Source organism: Phacochoerus africanus, chromosome 6, assembly GCF_016906955.1.
Source record: "Phacochoerus africanus isolate WHEZ1 chromosome 6, ROS_Pafr_v1, whole genome shotgun sequence".
Lineage (NCBI taxonomy): Eukaryota > Metazoa > Chordata > Mammalia > Artiodactyla > Suidae > Phacochoerus > Phacochoerus africanus.
Window position 1 is genome coordinate 41772349 of NC_062549.1, and position 15491 is coordinate 41787839.

Consider the following 15491-nt stretch of genomic DNA (forward strand, 5'->3'; position numbering starts at 1 on the left):
TTAGGATGTTGCAAATTCTAAAAGACTTCTAAACAAAAATTATTCAGAGACGCCTTTATGCTAAATTCAGCAAATCTGGTTCTAAAATGCCCTTTTTTATTAAGGAAAACAAGGATAATGTTTAGAAACCTTAATGGGAGTTCCTGTCATGGTGCAGCAGAAACGAATCCAACTAGGAACATGAGATTGCTGGTTTGATCCCTGGCCTGCTCGGTGAGTTAAGGATCTGGTATTGCCATGAGCTGTGGTGTAGGTAGCAGACTCGGCTCAGATCCCGTGTTTCTGTTGCTGTGGCTATGGTGTAGGCTGGCAGCTGTAGCTCTGATTGGACCCCTAGCCTGGGAACCTCCACATGCTGCAGATGTGCCCCCCCAAAAAGAAAAAAGAAACTTTAATGGATGGAAAATAGCTGAATCAAATATATTCCTTTGCAAGTTTCACATGAAATTTATTTATTTTTCTTTTTTGGCTGCACCTGTGGCATATAGAAGTTCCTGGCCATGGACTGAACCCGAGTCACAACTGAGATCTAAGCCACAGCTTCAGCAATGCCAGATCCTTAACCAACCGCACCTGGGCCAGGGAGCAAACCACCGCCTCCACAGACAAGCCAGATCATTAACCCACTGTGCCATAGTGGGAACTCCTGAAGTTTTATTTAAAGTATAAATTTTACATATTCGAAAACTTAATGAGCTATTATTTCAATAAGAAACTGTTCAATATTACTTGCAACATTTCAGAGCTATAATTTTAATACATACTGGGATCTAAAACTATTAGCAGATAGAAACAACAGAGAATGTCTATTTTAAAAAAAGGACAAATGACAGAATATATTGAGATGTAAATCAGGAAGTAGTTATTTCCCTTACAAAAGATTCTTAAATATACAGAATAGTTCAAAATATATGCCCTTTAAATATTCATGCATTTAAAGTAAATTTACAAAAAAAACCCTGATTTACATACAACTTTTAGAAACCCCACCAATTTTATAAAAAACACGACTTATACCTGCAGAAGGCATTAAAATGTAGAAAGGGTCAAAAAACTGAACTCTCAAAAACAACAAAGCTTGATAAGATGGGTATTCATTGTTTCTTTCAAGAAATTAATAACCCATTTTTTATTTATTTATTTTTTTGTCTTTTTGCTATTTCTTGGGCCGCTACTGCGGCATATTCAGGTTCCTAGGCTAGGGGTCAAATCGGAGCTGTAGCCACGGCCTACAGCACAGCCACAGCAATGCAGGATCCGAGCCAAGCTGCGTCTGCAACCTACACCACAGCTCACGGCAATGCCGGATCGTTAACCCACTGAGCAAGGGCAGGGACCAAACCCGCAACCCCATGGTTCCTGGTCGGATTCATTAACCACTGCACCACGACAGGAACTCCAGTAACCTATTTTTTAAAGCATAATTTTCAGCCCAAAATTTGACCTCATTTCTGCTTTTCCTTGAATCAATCTGGACTGTATGGAAAGGGGGTACAACAGTGAGGTTATTAGCCATCTGAGTTAATGTTCTGAAAAAGCATGCTATCTATTGACACAGAAGGTAATAAAGAAGTTAGTTTTGAAGTACAATGCATACTCCCTAGGTTGTAAAACCTTACCAGTCAAACAAAAAGCACTAAGATGCAGATGCCAAAGTTAGAGAAAATAAAAAGCAGCACAGAGTCAATATCATATACCTTATCAAGTTGTTTCATTTGTTGGATTGTTCGGCATTTAAGAAGCTAATTAATTTAAAATGTAGTCTAGAAATTTCATCATTACCCTTAACAAAGATTTGCTTACTGATTAATTAAAGCTGACAGCAAAAAGAGTATAGCATAGCATTACTTTCTTATGAAAAAGAAGAAAAATGAATACTTTTTTTTTTTTTTCTTTTCATGGCCACATCTGCAGCACATGGAAGTTCCCAGGCTAGGGGTCAATTCGGAGCTGTAGCTGCCAGCCTACACCACAGCCACAGCGATGCCGGATCCAAGCCCTGTCTTCAGCCTATACCACAGCTCACGGCAACACCGGATCCTTAACCCACTGAGTGAGGCAGGGATCCAGCCCGCAGCCTCATGGATACTAGTCGGGTTTTTAATCCACTTGAGCCGTAACACTAAATGAAAAGTAAATTTTGAAATAAGGAGGTTAAGGCACCTATTTCAACGGTTTTGCAACATCAAGGGCAAAGTATGTTTTGTATTTCTTTGAGAAATTCCTTCCACCCCAAACCCCAAAATGTTGCTCCTTTCACAGTAGATCTTGACTGTCAAACCTAACTGTTAAGTCACCCAGATGGAATTACTTGCAGAATTCTTAATCATCTGTTACTCTGCAAATCAGTAAGGAAATTGATTAAATGCTCCTCAAAGTTTTCTATTTTCCATTTCTAAAACAAAGTACTATTGTTTTAACTACAGCTAAAATAGCTTATATCTCATATCCAGTATTATTTCTATAATAAAGCTCATGTTTTCCTATTCAACTGAGGCTGACTGAAAAATACTTTAAAAATTCAATTAAAAGCTTCTCCAAATCTATTTTATTTAAGAAATGAGTTGACAGAAGCAAAAGCAACTTACTATTATGTCAAACGCACACACACAAAAACACACAACAAAACAAATTCAGCATATCTGATCATAAAACTGATAAAAATTCAATTAAGTATTTCATGCTATATAGAAAGGAGGTTGTGCTATTTCCCTTTGAAAATAGGCAAGCTGACTTTTAAATTACATTTTTACATGCTCCCTCTAATCATAAGTATAACCATGTGACTATTCACTGTGTACTTAGGTAACTGCGGTAATATTTTCATAAGGCTTGAAGCTAAGTACTGGCAACTCACTATTAAGATGTACAGAGAACCTGAAATAGCCTGCCTGTAGCGATCTTGTTAAAAGTTACACAAAAGCATGAAACGAGAACCAATGAAACAAATGCACCAGACATATGACACTGCCACCAAACAACAAACTCCGTAAGAACAAAACATCCTAGAGCTAACATCTTAGTCTAAGAATGCATGTGCTCTTGTACTTAAAAAATTATATATATGTGTATATATATATATATATATATAAAACAGAAAATAAAGGTAATGGAAAGATGCTCCTTTCTAATGTAGTTATTTAGAGTACTGAAATTTCAGTTTTTACAGCACTTTAACAGGTAAAAATTTGAAAGTCTGTTCACTCAATAGGTGTATAAACATGCATCCCATCTTATTAAAATATACATCTATCCTGAATTTCTTTATATGGCCAAATTTATCAATTTAGAATTTCTTTTAATTGATAATTTAAAATGTGAAAACATGACTTGAAGAAACATAACATTTAAATTATGAGACTGTGCTGTGAATTTTATAACTGTCATTTTGTTCTTAATGCTGAAGACTGTACCATAGTTTCATAAATAATAGCACTTGCGTTTTATCATGCAGAGCTGTTTAACAGTATCTGCACATATCTCCAGAAATTGTTGCTCATTTTAGTATACACAGTCTTACTCTGACAAATACTCACTTTTTCACTTAATACTTTAGTAGAAGACATGTAAATAGATTGTATACCCATATCCATATTTTAAAAACCTGAACAACATTCTTCTAAATGTCTGTTTTTAAAAATATATAGGTAACAAGAATTGCTGTTTTATCATGATTAAATTGGTATCAAATTTATGGGCATAAGTGTAAAAAAGCTAGCCAGTTAATAGTCATAAAATAATGAAACGCAATATCATGCAACATATATTACTAGGAAAGTGCTCACTTACACAGGCAGCAGATGATTAGAGTGGTATTACGGAAAAATCTGGACATACCTTTATGTGTATCCTTAAAGATCACTTTCCTTTATAAAATTTCCATTTTAATTTAAATGCCACAAATTCTCAGCAGACATTTAAATTAGTTTTTTATTGTAAGAGTTTTGTTTTATTATACACCATGAAATTACCTTCAGAAACTGCCTTGAGGTTAAGAATAATTCTTTCCGTCTATTCTAAAATTATATCACATCAAGTATTTATTAAATGTTATGGTTGAGAACTATACTCTGACCTTGAACATATTCAAATTCAAGACCAATGCTATGATGGAATGAAGATTTAAGAGGAAAATTTTACGACAGTCTAGAGGAACATGTAACACTAAGAAAAACACCTGGCTGGAATACTGCAGAATGGCAGATTTGACATTTTACCAAAGAACAGTACTGTTTGATCTTCTTTTCCCCACAGAACTCTAGATCCAGTTAACAGCAGGAGGGGAAAAGCAGCAGCAACATTTCACATGTCCAAGCTCTGATTTCTGAAAGACACCATGTAGGTAGAAGAAAACTGCACTTTACATCAGATGTCTATGTCTTTGAAATGAAGGCTCTGCTGTTTTTCAAGACTGAAAGGATATCACAGTGTTGATTTTATATACAAAGTAGGATCTGTTCCAGTATACTCTAGTGAAATAATTCATATATGGAGAATAGTTAATTTTGACCTCATGACAAAATCGCCCATGTTTTGAGTAGGTTAACTTGTCACCTTCTTCACAAACGACCTATTAAAAGATAGGAAACATAATATTAAAAAACTTATTAAGCTTACAGGAGCAATGCAATCAATGTACAAATGACTACATTTATATGAAAAAATATAGTACTGCTAAATGTGGACTATCTCATGTTGTTCAGCAAACATCTCACATTGTCCAGTAAATAAAAGATTCTTCATAAAAGTCACCATGTCCACTACTCAACGGATTTGAGATTCCCAATGAGATTAAGAAATGAGTATAGGAGTTCCCGTAGTGGCTCAGTGGTTAACGAATCCAACTAGGAACCATGAGGTTGCGGGTTTGATCCCTGGCCTCACTCAGTGGGTTACGGATCCAGAGTTGCCGTGAGCTGTGGTGTAGGTCGCAGATGCGGCTCAGATCCCGAGTTGCTGTGGCTGTGGTGTAGGCTAGCAGCTATAACTCTGATTGGACCCCTAGCCTGGGAACTTCCATATGCCACAGATGCAGCCCTAAATAAAAACAAAGAAAAAAGAAAAAAAAGAAAAGAGTATAAAATATTTTCCAACTTTGAGGAGTTCCCATTGTGGCTCAGGGAGTTAAGAACCCAACTAGTCTCCATGAGGAGGCAGGTTCGCTCCCTGGCCTCACTCAGTGGGTTAAGGATCTGGCATTGCTGTGAGCTGCAATGCAAAAAAAGAAATGAGTATAAAGTATTTTCCAACTTTGAGGAGTTCTCATTGTGGCTCAGGGGGTTAAGAACCCAACTAGTCTCCATGAGGAGGCAGGTTCGCTCCCTGGTCTCACTCACTGGGTTAAGGGTCTGGCTTTGCCATGAGCTGCAGCACAGGTCACAAACGTGGCTCGGATCTGGCATTGCTGTGGCTGTGGTGTAGGCTGGCAGCTGTGGCCCCAATTCAACCCCTAGCCTGGGAACTTCCATATGCCACAGGTGTAGCCCTAAGAAGAACAAGTGTTTTCCAATTTTTAAAAGACCTAATCTCCATAGTTGATTATCATCCCTTTGAAGAATTTTATCATGGAACCTACCAAGGCTGAGACATGGACATATATTCTCTTTTTTTTTTTTTTTGGTCTTTTTAGGGCCTCACCCATGGCATATGGAGGTTATCAGGCTAGGGGTCAAACTGGAGCTACAGCTGCTGTCCTACGCCATAGCCACAGCAACGCCAGATCCGAGCCACATCTGCCACCTACACCACAGCTCACGGCAAAGACAGATCCTTAACCCACTGAGCAAGGCCAGGTATTGAGCCTCCATCTTCATGGATACTAGTCAGATTCATTTCTGCTGAGCCACAATGGAAACTCCTAGACATGTATTCTTAATTATGTTCGAACTTTTCTTCTTATGTAGACTTGACTCACAACAGTAAGCAAGTAAGTTTCTGTGACTTATCCAGTACAATTCTTTACATTCTCACTTTAATGATGTTCACTAATACATCTTAGCTAGCTTGATGGGTTTTCCATAATAGAATACTAAATACTATTCTAATAACCTAGGAAAGATGTCAGAGAGCCCACTTTAAGAATAAAAGGGAAAGAAAAAAAAAAGGGAGTTCCCATCATGGCTCAGTGGTTAACGAATCTGACTAGGAACCATGAGGTTGTGGGTTCTATCCCTGGCCTTGCTCAGTGGGTTAAGGATTAGGCATTGCCGTGAGCTGTGGTGTAGGTCGCAGATGCGGCTCAGATCCTGAGTTGCTTTGGCTCTGGTGTAGGACGGTGGCTACAGCTCTGATTAGAATCCTAGCCTGGGAACCTCCACATGCCATGAGTGTGGCCCTAGAAGAATAAAAGGATGTGGGGGCACAGGGGTTAAAATGTATTTATTTATACAAGGATGAATTATCTTTAAGTCTGTGGCTGGTATTACGTGAAAGAAGTAGTAACCTGATCTTCAAAATGGAGCAAAAAAGCAGCCAGGAGCACCAACTAAGCCAAAGATCACAGACATCAAACCAAGAGAGAAAATTCAAAGTACATGCAGAAAACAGACTAAGTTTACATTATAAGATTAACGGGTCATGAAGAGAGAGAAAAGTAGAAATCATAAAAACTAATTTCTTACCACCCAACTGGTCTGGGATGATTAAAACAAAGAGCTAATTATTTAGGAAAGGACAGAAAAAATCTTGGCTGCAAGCTAAACAGAATACACACTCCAGGGAGTTCCTGTTGTTGCACATCGGAAACAAATCTGACTAGTATCCATGAGGACGTAGGTTTGATCCTTGGCCTCCCTCAGTGGGGCCGCTGTTGCTGTGGCTATGGCCTAGGCCAGCAGCCATAGCCCCAATTCAACCTCTAGCCTGGGAACTTTCATATGCTGTGGGTTCAGCCCTAAAAAAAAAAAAAAAGAATGACCTACTAAACTTTTCCTAAGATCCTCCACCTCCAACCTTCCTAGGAATAAGGGCACCCATTCCAGAGCCTAATTACCAGATGGTAAAAACTAATAACCAGATACACAAACTCCCCTGTCTGTCTCCTTAGTTGCCAGGTATACAGTATATACACTGCAGGCTGAGACTTGGTAAGTAGTTAAAAATCAATGAAAATTTAAGATACAGCTAAGTCCTTACAACTAAAGTAGCTCTGAATACACTAATTTTTGTGGATAACATGGACTCAATGTACAGGACTGTGTTAATTTAGTAATTTTTCTAGATATATATCAAATCACGACATTTCTCAACATAAGAATATAACAATACAAAAAACTACTCTTTACATTATTATGTTAAAGTAAAATCATCATTCAAATCAAATTATGCCATCTTTTATTTATAAATGTTGAATATGCACAAGTACAGGCAACAAATAAGGAATCCAGGTATTGGTAAATTTCATTTTTGCAAAATTGCCCAACTTTTCTTTTGCACATTGAAAAAATATTTCAAACTATTTCAATAGGGTGCCCCCCCTGTTATATAACTTTTAATTATAATCTTAATAAAGTTTTAAGATACTACAAGTTTAAATAAAGTCATTTTTCTCAAAAAAAATTGAACTTTCCAAATGGTTACTTACATGGCCATTTGCAATGTCTAATAAGTCTTTAACCCTACAGCCTCTTGTGGTTCCCACCTCATTGCAGATAGCATCTTCTACAATTAGGTAATTAGCCTTGTAGGATGTCAGTATTTTATAAATATCTTCAGCAGATCGCTTTGAATAGATTTGATAGATCTGCAAGAACAGAATTAAAACAAAGATTTTAAAAGACATCTAAAAATTCTATTAATCAAAATTATACACTGAGCATCTACTATGTTCTCAGTGCCATCTATGGACAATAAAGATATTCACTAAGATTTAATTCCTGCCCTCAGGAAGCTTATATTCATTTGCTGCTGGCAACTTGTACATCTTATTTGTAGAAATATACATTCAAGTCCTTTGCACATTTGCCCCCACCCCGAGCTTTACTGAGATATAACACAGTGTAAGTTGAAGATGTATGACATGTTTATTTGATCCACTCACACACTGCAAAAGGATTATCACCATAGCTTTAGCTAACACCTGCATCCTGTCATATGCAGACTTACTAAGATTTACTCTCTTAGTAACTTTCAAATATACAATAGGGGTTTTTTTTTCCTTTTTTTTTTTTTTTTTTTTAAGGGCTGTATCCATGGCATATGGAAGTTCCCAAGCTAGGGGTCAAATTAGAGCTGCAGCTGCCAGCCTATACCACAGCCACAGAAACATGGGATCCGAGCTGCATCTGCAGCCTACACCACAGCTCACAGTGACGCCAGATCCTTAACCCACTGAGTGGGGCCAGGGATCAAACCTGCATCCTCATGGATACTAGTCAGGTTTGTAACCTGCTGAGCCACAACAGGAACTCCACAATAAAGTATTAATCACCGTGCTGTATATTAGATCCCTGGCATTTATTCATCTTATACCTACCTAGTAGTTTGTACTCTCTGACAAACATCTCCTTGTTTCTCCATCCCTCCTAGCCCCTGGTGACCACGATTCTTCTGTTTTTATGAATTCAGCTTTCTTAGATTCCAAATATAAATGAGATCACACAGTATTTGTCTTTCTCTGACTTATTTCCCTTGGCATAACGCCCCTAAGGCTCATCCATATTGTTGCAAATGGCCTTTGTCCATTTTTTAATTGGATTATCTTTTTATTATTGAGTTGTAATAGTTCCTTTAATTTTTTTACTACCACGTGTCAGAGAATTTTATATTCATTTTATACATGAGATAAAGTTGGTGAGATTAAAAATAATTTGACTCTTGTCACAAAATACTGAATGAGCAGGAATGCTTAAAACTCATTTCCTGTTTCCATGGTATTTCTTCATCACAATTTTACTGAACTTATTAGAAATAACTTCTAGATTTTATTAGATAATATCTTTTTTTCAGTTTTTCTGATTTGCTGACATTAGAAAATCACAAGAGTTAGGCCAAAGTATGACAATCTGTTTGTCTTGAAAATACTGTGATTTGTAATCTAGATTGAACAGGCTCCAACCTTTTTGCAGATTATTCATTACCTGCTTACTACATGTTATTGTTGCTATCTAGCCAGCAACTTTAGGTCCAATGTCCACTGACATCCTAGAAATAATTCATTCCTTGGGATACAGAATGTTAGTAAGTCAAGAGCAAGTTTCTTACTCATTTCACTTTGCTACATGTTTTATGTGAACGGTTCTATCCTAACAAGCTCACACAGTTTTTTACATATATTTTTATTTATTTTTAAATTTGGGGAAACTTTACCATACTATTGGGGCATTTAAAAAAACCACTTCCATGCAATGGCAAGAACATTACCGTTAGACCTGGACAGGGTTTCTCAACCTTATTAGCACTATTGACGTTTGGGGCCAGATAATTCTTTGCTGGGACAGAGTGGAGGCTGTTTTGCAGTATCCCTGGTCTCCACCCACTAGATAGCTGTTGAAGCCCTCCTACAGTTGTGACAACCAGAAATATCTCTAGACACGCCAAATGTCCCCTGGGGGCATGATCATCCTGGGTTTGAGAATGACTGGCCTAGGAGATTATACAGAGGTTAGTCACATGTTATGAATTATAGATGGTGTCTAATTTAAAGGATATGGTCTCATTTGTGGAGTTCAATTCATTTTAACAACAAATTTATTCAGTACTTGGGATGTACGAGACATCATATAGAAAGACAATGATTTGAAAAAAACATGCTTCCTATTCTCACAGCCAAGCCATATAAAACTAAAAACTCTGAAATGTTCTAAGTTTAGGAGTTCTCTGGTGGCTCAGTGGGCTCAGGAACTGGTATCACTACTGTGGCAGAGGGTGCAATCCCTGGCCCCAGAACTTCTGCATGCCTCACGTGTGGCCAAAAACAGAAAGTTTAAATTTAATTAGAACCTAATTAGAATTCTGACCTTATTATGAGTGATTCTGAAATTCTAGATTGGGAAAAAGACCAGTCAAAAAACAACAAAGGAAAAACTACATGTCAAATTTAGTTGGTTTAAATCCACCAAAAAATGAAGTCCAGGACATAGGCTTGTAGTATACTCTCTAAGCAACACCACCTTTCAAGTGCAGCAAATACTAACCACATGCAGCTATTATCTCTCAGGTAAATCACTCACAGGTAGATCTCCCCATCTCTGACCTCTCCCCTGCTTCAATCTGCCCTACGACTATAATTAACTCCAAAACAGATCTAAGCATTCCACTCCCAGGCTGATGAAAGGTCTTTAACGACTCCCAAATGCCTCAAGGGTAAGATGAAATTCTTAAGCCTGACACTGCAGGTCCTCCAGAATTTGGCCTGATTGTATTTTCTAGTTTCATGGCCAAATTTCATGGCTCATGTGACTTTATCAACCTGGAATTACATGTATTCTTTTTATAAACAAGTTTCTAGTCATCCTTTGAAGCCTCGATCAAGGGAATGGCCTTCATGAAGACTTGGATTTTTTTTTTCTTTTTTTTTTCTTTTTAGGGCTGTACCCACGGCATATGGAAGTTCCCAGGCTAGGGGTCAAATCAGAGCTGCAGCTGTCAGCCTATGCCACAGCCACAGCAATGCAAGATCCAAGCCATATCTGCGACCTACACCACAGCTCACGGCGATACTGGATCCTTAACCCAATGAGCAAGGCCAGGGATCAAACCCTCATCCTCATGGATACTAGTCAGATTCATTTCCACTGCACCACAACAGGGACTCCCAAAACTTGGATTTTTTATTTCTGCACATACCCATTGCACAGGGGGTTTCCTGGGTTAGGGATGAAACCTGAGAATCCACACCACAGCAGTGACAAAGCTGAATCTTTAACCCACTGAGCCACTACGGAACACCAAGACTTGGATTTTTTAAAAAATTTTTATTGGGAGTTCCCGTTGTGGCGCAGTGGTTAACGAATCCGACTAGGAACCATGAGGTTGCGGCTTCGGTCCCTGCCCTTGCTCAGTGGGTTAACGATCCGGCGTTGCCGTGAGCTGTGGTGTAGGTTGCAGACGCGGCTCAGATTCCGCGTTGCTGTGGCTCTGGCGTAGGCCGTTGGCTACAGCTCCGATTCAACCCCTAGCCTGGGAACCTCCATATGCTGCGGGAGCGGCCCAAAAAAATAGCAGAAAGACAAAAAAAAAATTTTATTGGAGTATAGTTGACTTAACACTATTTTGTTAAGTCTCAGGTGTCTACAAAGTGAGTCAGTTATACATATATATAAAAATATCCATTCTTTTTCAGATCCTTTTCCCATATAGGTTATTACTGAGTAGATTTCCCTATGCTATATAGTAGGTCCTTGTTACTTAAGGACTTGGATTTTTGCAGGCAGAACTGACTGCTTCTGCATTTGTATTCCTCTCCATACTTTCTGTGTTTATATGGGTATGCATGTGTGTGCACATACAATTACAATTTAATAGTATATAATAAAAATAGTTAACATTTAGGAGTTCCTTTCATAGCACAGCAGAAACAATCTGACTAGTATCCATGAGGATGCAGGTCTGATCCCTGGTCACGCTCACTGGGTGGGTGATCAGGTGTTGCTATGAGCTGTGGTGTACGTCACAGATGTGGCTTGGATCCTGCATTGCTGTGGCTCTGGGATAGGCCAGCAGCTGTAGCTCCAATTCGACCCCTAGCCTGGGAACTTCCTATGCTGTGGGTGCAGCCCTAGAAAGCAAAAATAAATAAATAAATAAATTGATCTTAAAAAAACATAGTTAACATTTAAATTTTACTGTGTTTCAGGCACCGTGCATTATCTCACTTAATTCTCACAACCAGGAGGTGAGAACTATTATTATTTCCAGATTCTGAAACTTGCTCAAGGTTACAAAGCTAGTATGAGGCAGAGATGCCATCTGAATCCAAATAACTCTAGTTCCAGAGCACATTCTTAGAGTCTAATCTTTCTATTAAATGAAAGTCTAACTTCTATGTTGCTAGATTTCCTTCTCAGCTTAAAGTACACTTAAAAACTATACGAAATTCTGGGGAGTTCCTGTCGTGGCGCAGTGGTTAACGAATCCGACTAGGAACCATGAGGTTGCGGGTTCGGTCCCTGCCCTTGCTCAGTGGGTTAACGATCCGGCGTTGCCGTGAGCTGTGGTGTAGGTTGCAGACGCCGCTCGGATCCCGCGTTGCTGTGGCTCTGGCGTAGGCTGGTGGCTACAGCTCCGATTCAACCCCTAGCCTGGGAACCCCCATATGCCGCGGGAGCGGCCCAAGAAATAGCAACAACAACAACAACAAAAGACAAAAGACAAAAAAAAATAAAAAAAACTATACGAAATTCTAAGTGAAAAATAGAAAAAACTCAGGTTCAGTTGTTCAGATACAAAATTACCATTTAGATCCATACTAAACATCCAAAATAATACATTCTCTGAATCAGAAGTAACTAGATACCATACTAATGTCATACCAAGTTATTAATAATAGCTCATACTGAAAAATAAATCACAGCATTAATAAGCAATAACAGAATTTTTGCTTGGAAATATAAAGTGTAAAAAGACACTAACTAAAAGCTTTCCTTTAATAATTTGATTGAGAACAACGATATTTTCAAAAGAACATTTCCCTTTGTAAAATATTATATATCAGTCCCTTAAAACCTTGTAGAAAATTAAATGTTTCTCCTGGAAACACATCAATACAACATAAAATAAAGAACTTCATATTTTAATTTTGCCCCTCTTAGTTAAATGTATTATTCAGCTTTTTCAAAAACTAAAGTTAATTAACTCTTCTAAAACTGGGTGGATTTTCCTAACTAACAAGGAACGCACTCATTATTACACAACTATATTAAAATAGAGAGTCATATAAGAAAGATCTAAATGTAGAATGTAAAATGCCTTACATTTTCATTTCGCTTGAGAAAGTCATCATCATTGTAAAGAGGCAAGCTTGTCACCATCCATCCAGTGCATAATTTAATTGCAGCCATTAATTGTGGACTTCCTGCAAACACAGCTGCAACTGGAGCTTGCCTTCTGCAAAGAACCATAAAGATTCACACATTAGAAAGTTAAGTATACCATTTAGATCACCGATTTATATCAATTCTGAAAACCAAGCAACTTAAAATGTATTGTACACTTAAGTTTCAATGTCAGCTTTCATTTCATTTTTGGATTTCAAATAACTGAGCACCTATTATGTGCCAGAAACTGTTTAAAGTGCTAAAGAGACAGAAACATTTTGAAAGAGAATTGAGAGGATAAGGTCCCTGCTTTCCAGAGGGAGCAGGGGGAGAGAGAATAAACATATAGGTCAGGTGGTAATAATACTATTAAAAAATAATGCAGGGCATGCCGTTCCCATCGTGGCTCAGTGGTTAATGAATCGGACTAGGAACCATGGGGTTGCAGGTTCGATCCCTGGCCTTGCTCGGTTGGTTGGGGATCCGGCGTTGCCATGAGCTGTGGTGTAGGTTGCAGACGCAGCTCGGATCCTGCGTTGCTGTGGCTCTGGCATAGGCTGGCAGCTGCAGCTCAGGTTGGACCCCTGGCCTGGGAACCTCCATATGCCACAGGAGTGGCCCTAGAAAAGGCAAAAAGACAAAAAAAAAAAAAGCAGGGTAAGGAATGGGATAGTGACAGTAACACTCATTTTGGATAGAGTGGTCAGTTCAACCGTGATGCTGTGAATTCTCAAATTCAACTTTGGCAAATAAATCACCATAAACCAACTCCTTCCAGATCCATCTATCCTCCTGCTTCTTTCCTACCTTTATCCATGTGTCTGTCTCCAGATAACACATGAAAGACTTCTCTACTCTAAACTGTGATCCAAACTCCCAGATAGATGCTACTCACAAGACAGGTCCCAAAGGGCTGCTCTAAGGTCCTCACTTATTTACTGCCTGTGTTCAACATTCAGCATCTACCTACTATGTTCTAGGGATAGTGGCAAGCTCTGAAAATAAAGAGATGGCACAAAGACATTGTCTTTAGGCAGCACCAGTAATGAGGAAATAAAAATGAAACATAAAAATTACACCATAGTAACATAAATGTCCAATCATCTGATGTACAATGTACACTGTTTAGACCTTTGGTGTCTTTGAAAATATTATGATAAATCACACACATAGATGTGACTTCCTTTTTGTTAATAACAATACAAGGCTATATAACCAGTGTCCCACAAAGGTAAATACAATTCACAAAAAAGCACTAATGGACAATAGTCGAGGATGATCTTTAAAAAAAAAACAAACAATTTTTATACATATGAAAGTTGTCACTACAATAATGAGACTTTATAATAAGACCTATTCTCATTGCTACATACCTATTCTAAAAACCTGTTCCTCTTTTCCAGAAACATATTGTGTTTCTTCCCCCATTATCTTGGCCTTTTCTGATAGTGTTTCACTCTTTTTTCAAGTTTTGGTTTCTTCTTCTATGTCTTTAAAATATTTCAATGTAGTTATTTCATAGTCTCTATCCATAGTCAGAAAAATGGCAATGATTCTTTTCCCTATAGTTACTCTCCTGGAGGAAACTCTGGTTTTCGTCACAAGACTTGCTTTGGCCAACAGAACAACAGCACACATAATGTGAACAGAAGTTTAAAACATGTTTGACACTGAAACTTGTCCTCTTCTTATTTCTGAGAACTCTACAACTACCACCTTATGAATGGGCCCAGGCTCACCAGGGCTGGATGATGATAACACACATGGCCAAGTCATTTCCATGCCCTCAGTTGACACGTACCCAGCCTTCGACATAAGAGAGGCCATGCCATACCATCTAGTCCCAGAGAGCCGCCCCAAACCGTAAGAATCCTATCCACTGCCTCCACTTAGCTAACCATCGAAAGAGTGGGAAATAAATCTTTGCTGTTTGTAAGCCACTAAGTTTCGTGGTGGCTGTACAGCAAAAACTAACTGACACAAATTTTATCATCAGAAATTGCTAGAGGTTTAATTTGTTGTTTGTCACAAACAAGAGCTGATTCCTGCTGCGCTGTACTATTTCTTCATGTATAACTTTTGAGCTTATCTTCATGAAGCTTTATTTGTGAAATCCTGTATAGCCTGGGTTGAAGTTTATATCAGGCAGTCCAGGCCACCCGAAAACTACTTCTTTTTTTTTTTTTTTCTTTTTAGGGCTGAACCTGCAGCATATGAAAGTTCCCAGGCTAGGGGTGGCATCGGAGCTACAGCTGCCAGCCTACACCACAGCCACAGCAACACGGGATCCAAGCTGCATCTGCAACTACACCACAGCTCACAGCAACCCCGGATCCCTGACCCACTGTGTGAGGCCAGGGATCAAACCCACATCCTCACAGATACTAGCCAGGTTTGTTTCCGCTGCACCACAAAGGGAATTCCAGGACTGCTTTTTAATGCTAATCTTTTTTTCATTTATTTTTTTGGCCACCCTGAGGCATATGGAGCTCCCGGGCCAGGGATCAGATCCAGGCC

At 38.6% G+C, this 15491-nt stretch overlaps 1 protein-coding gene across 2 annotated transcripts in view; it reads right to left on the reverse strand.

Moving 5' to 3' along the window:
- Positions 1–3922: 3922 nt before the first annotated feature.
- The window catches only part of DPY19L4 (dpy-19 like 4), a 62505-nt gene continuing 50936 nt past the window's right edge, over positions 3923–15491 (reverse strand). For both annotated transcript variants that reach the window (XM_047783587.1, XM_047783586.1), the window contains 3 exons: positions 12912–13044; positions 7583–7741; positions 3923–4570 (listed from right to left, as the gene is read on the reverse strand). In XM_047783587.1, the coding sequence (XP_047639543.1) occupies positions 4406–4570; positions 7583–7741; positions 12912–13044 (457 nt within the window). In that variant the 3' untranslated portion in view covers positions 3923–4405. The remainder of the gene's footprint in view (positions 4571–7582; positions 7742–12911; positions 13045–15491) is intronic.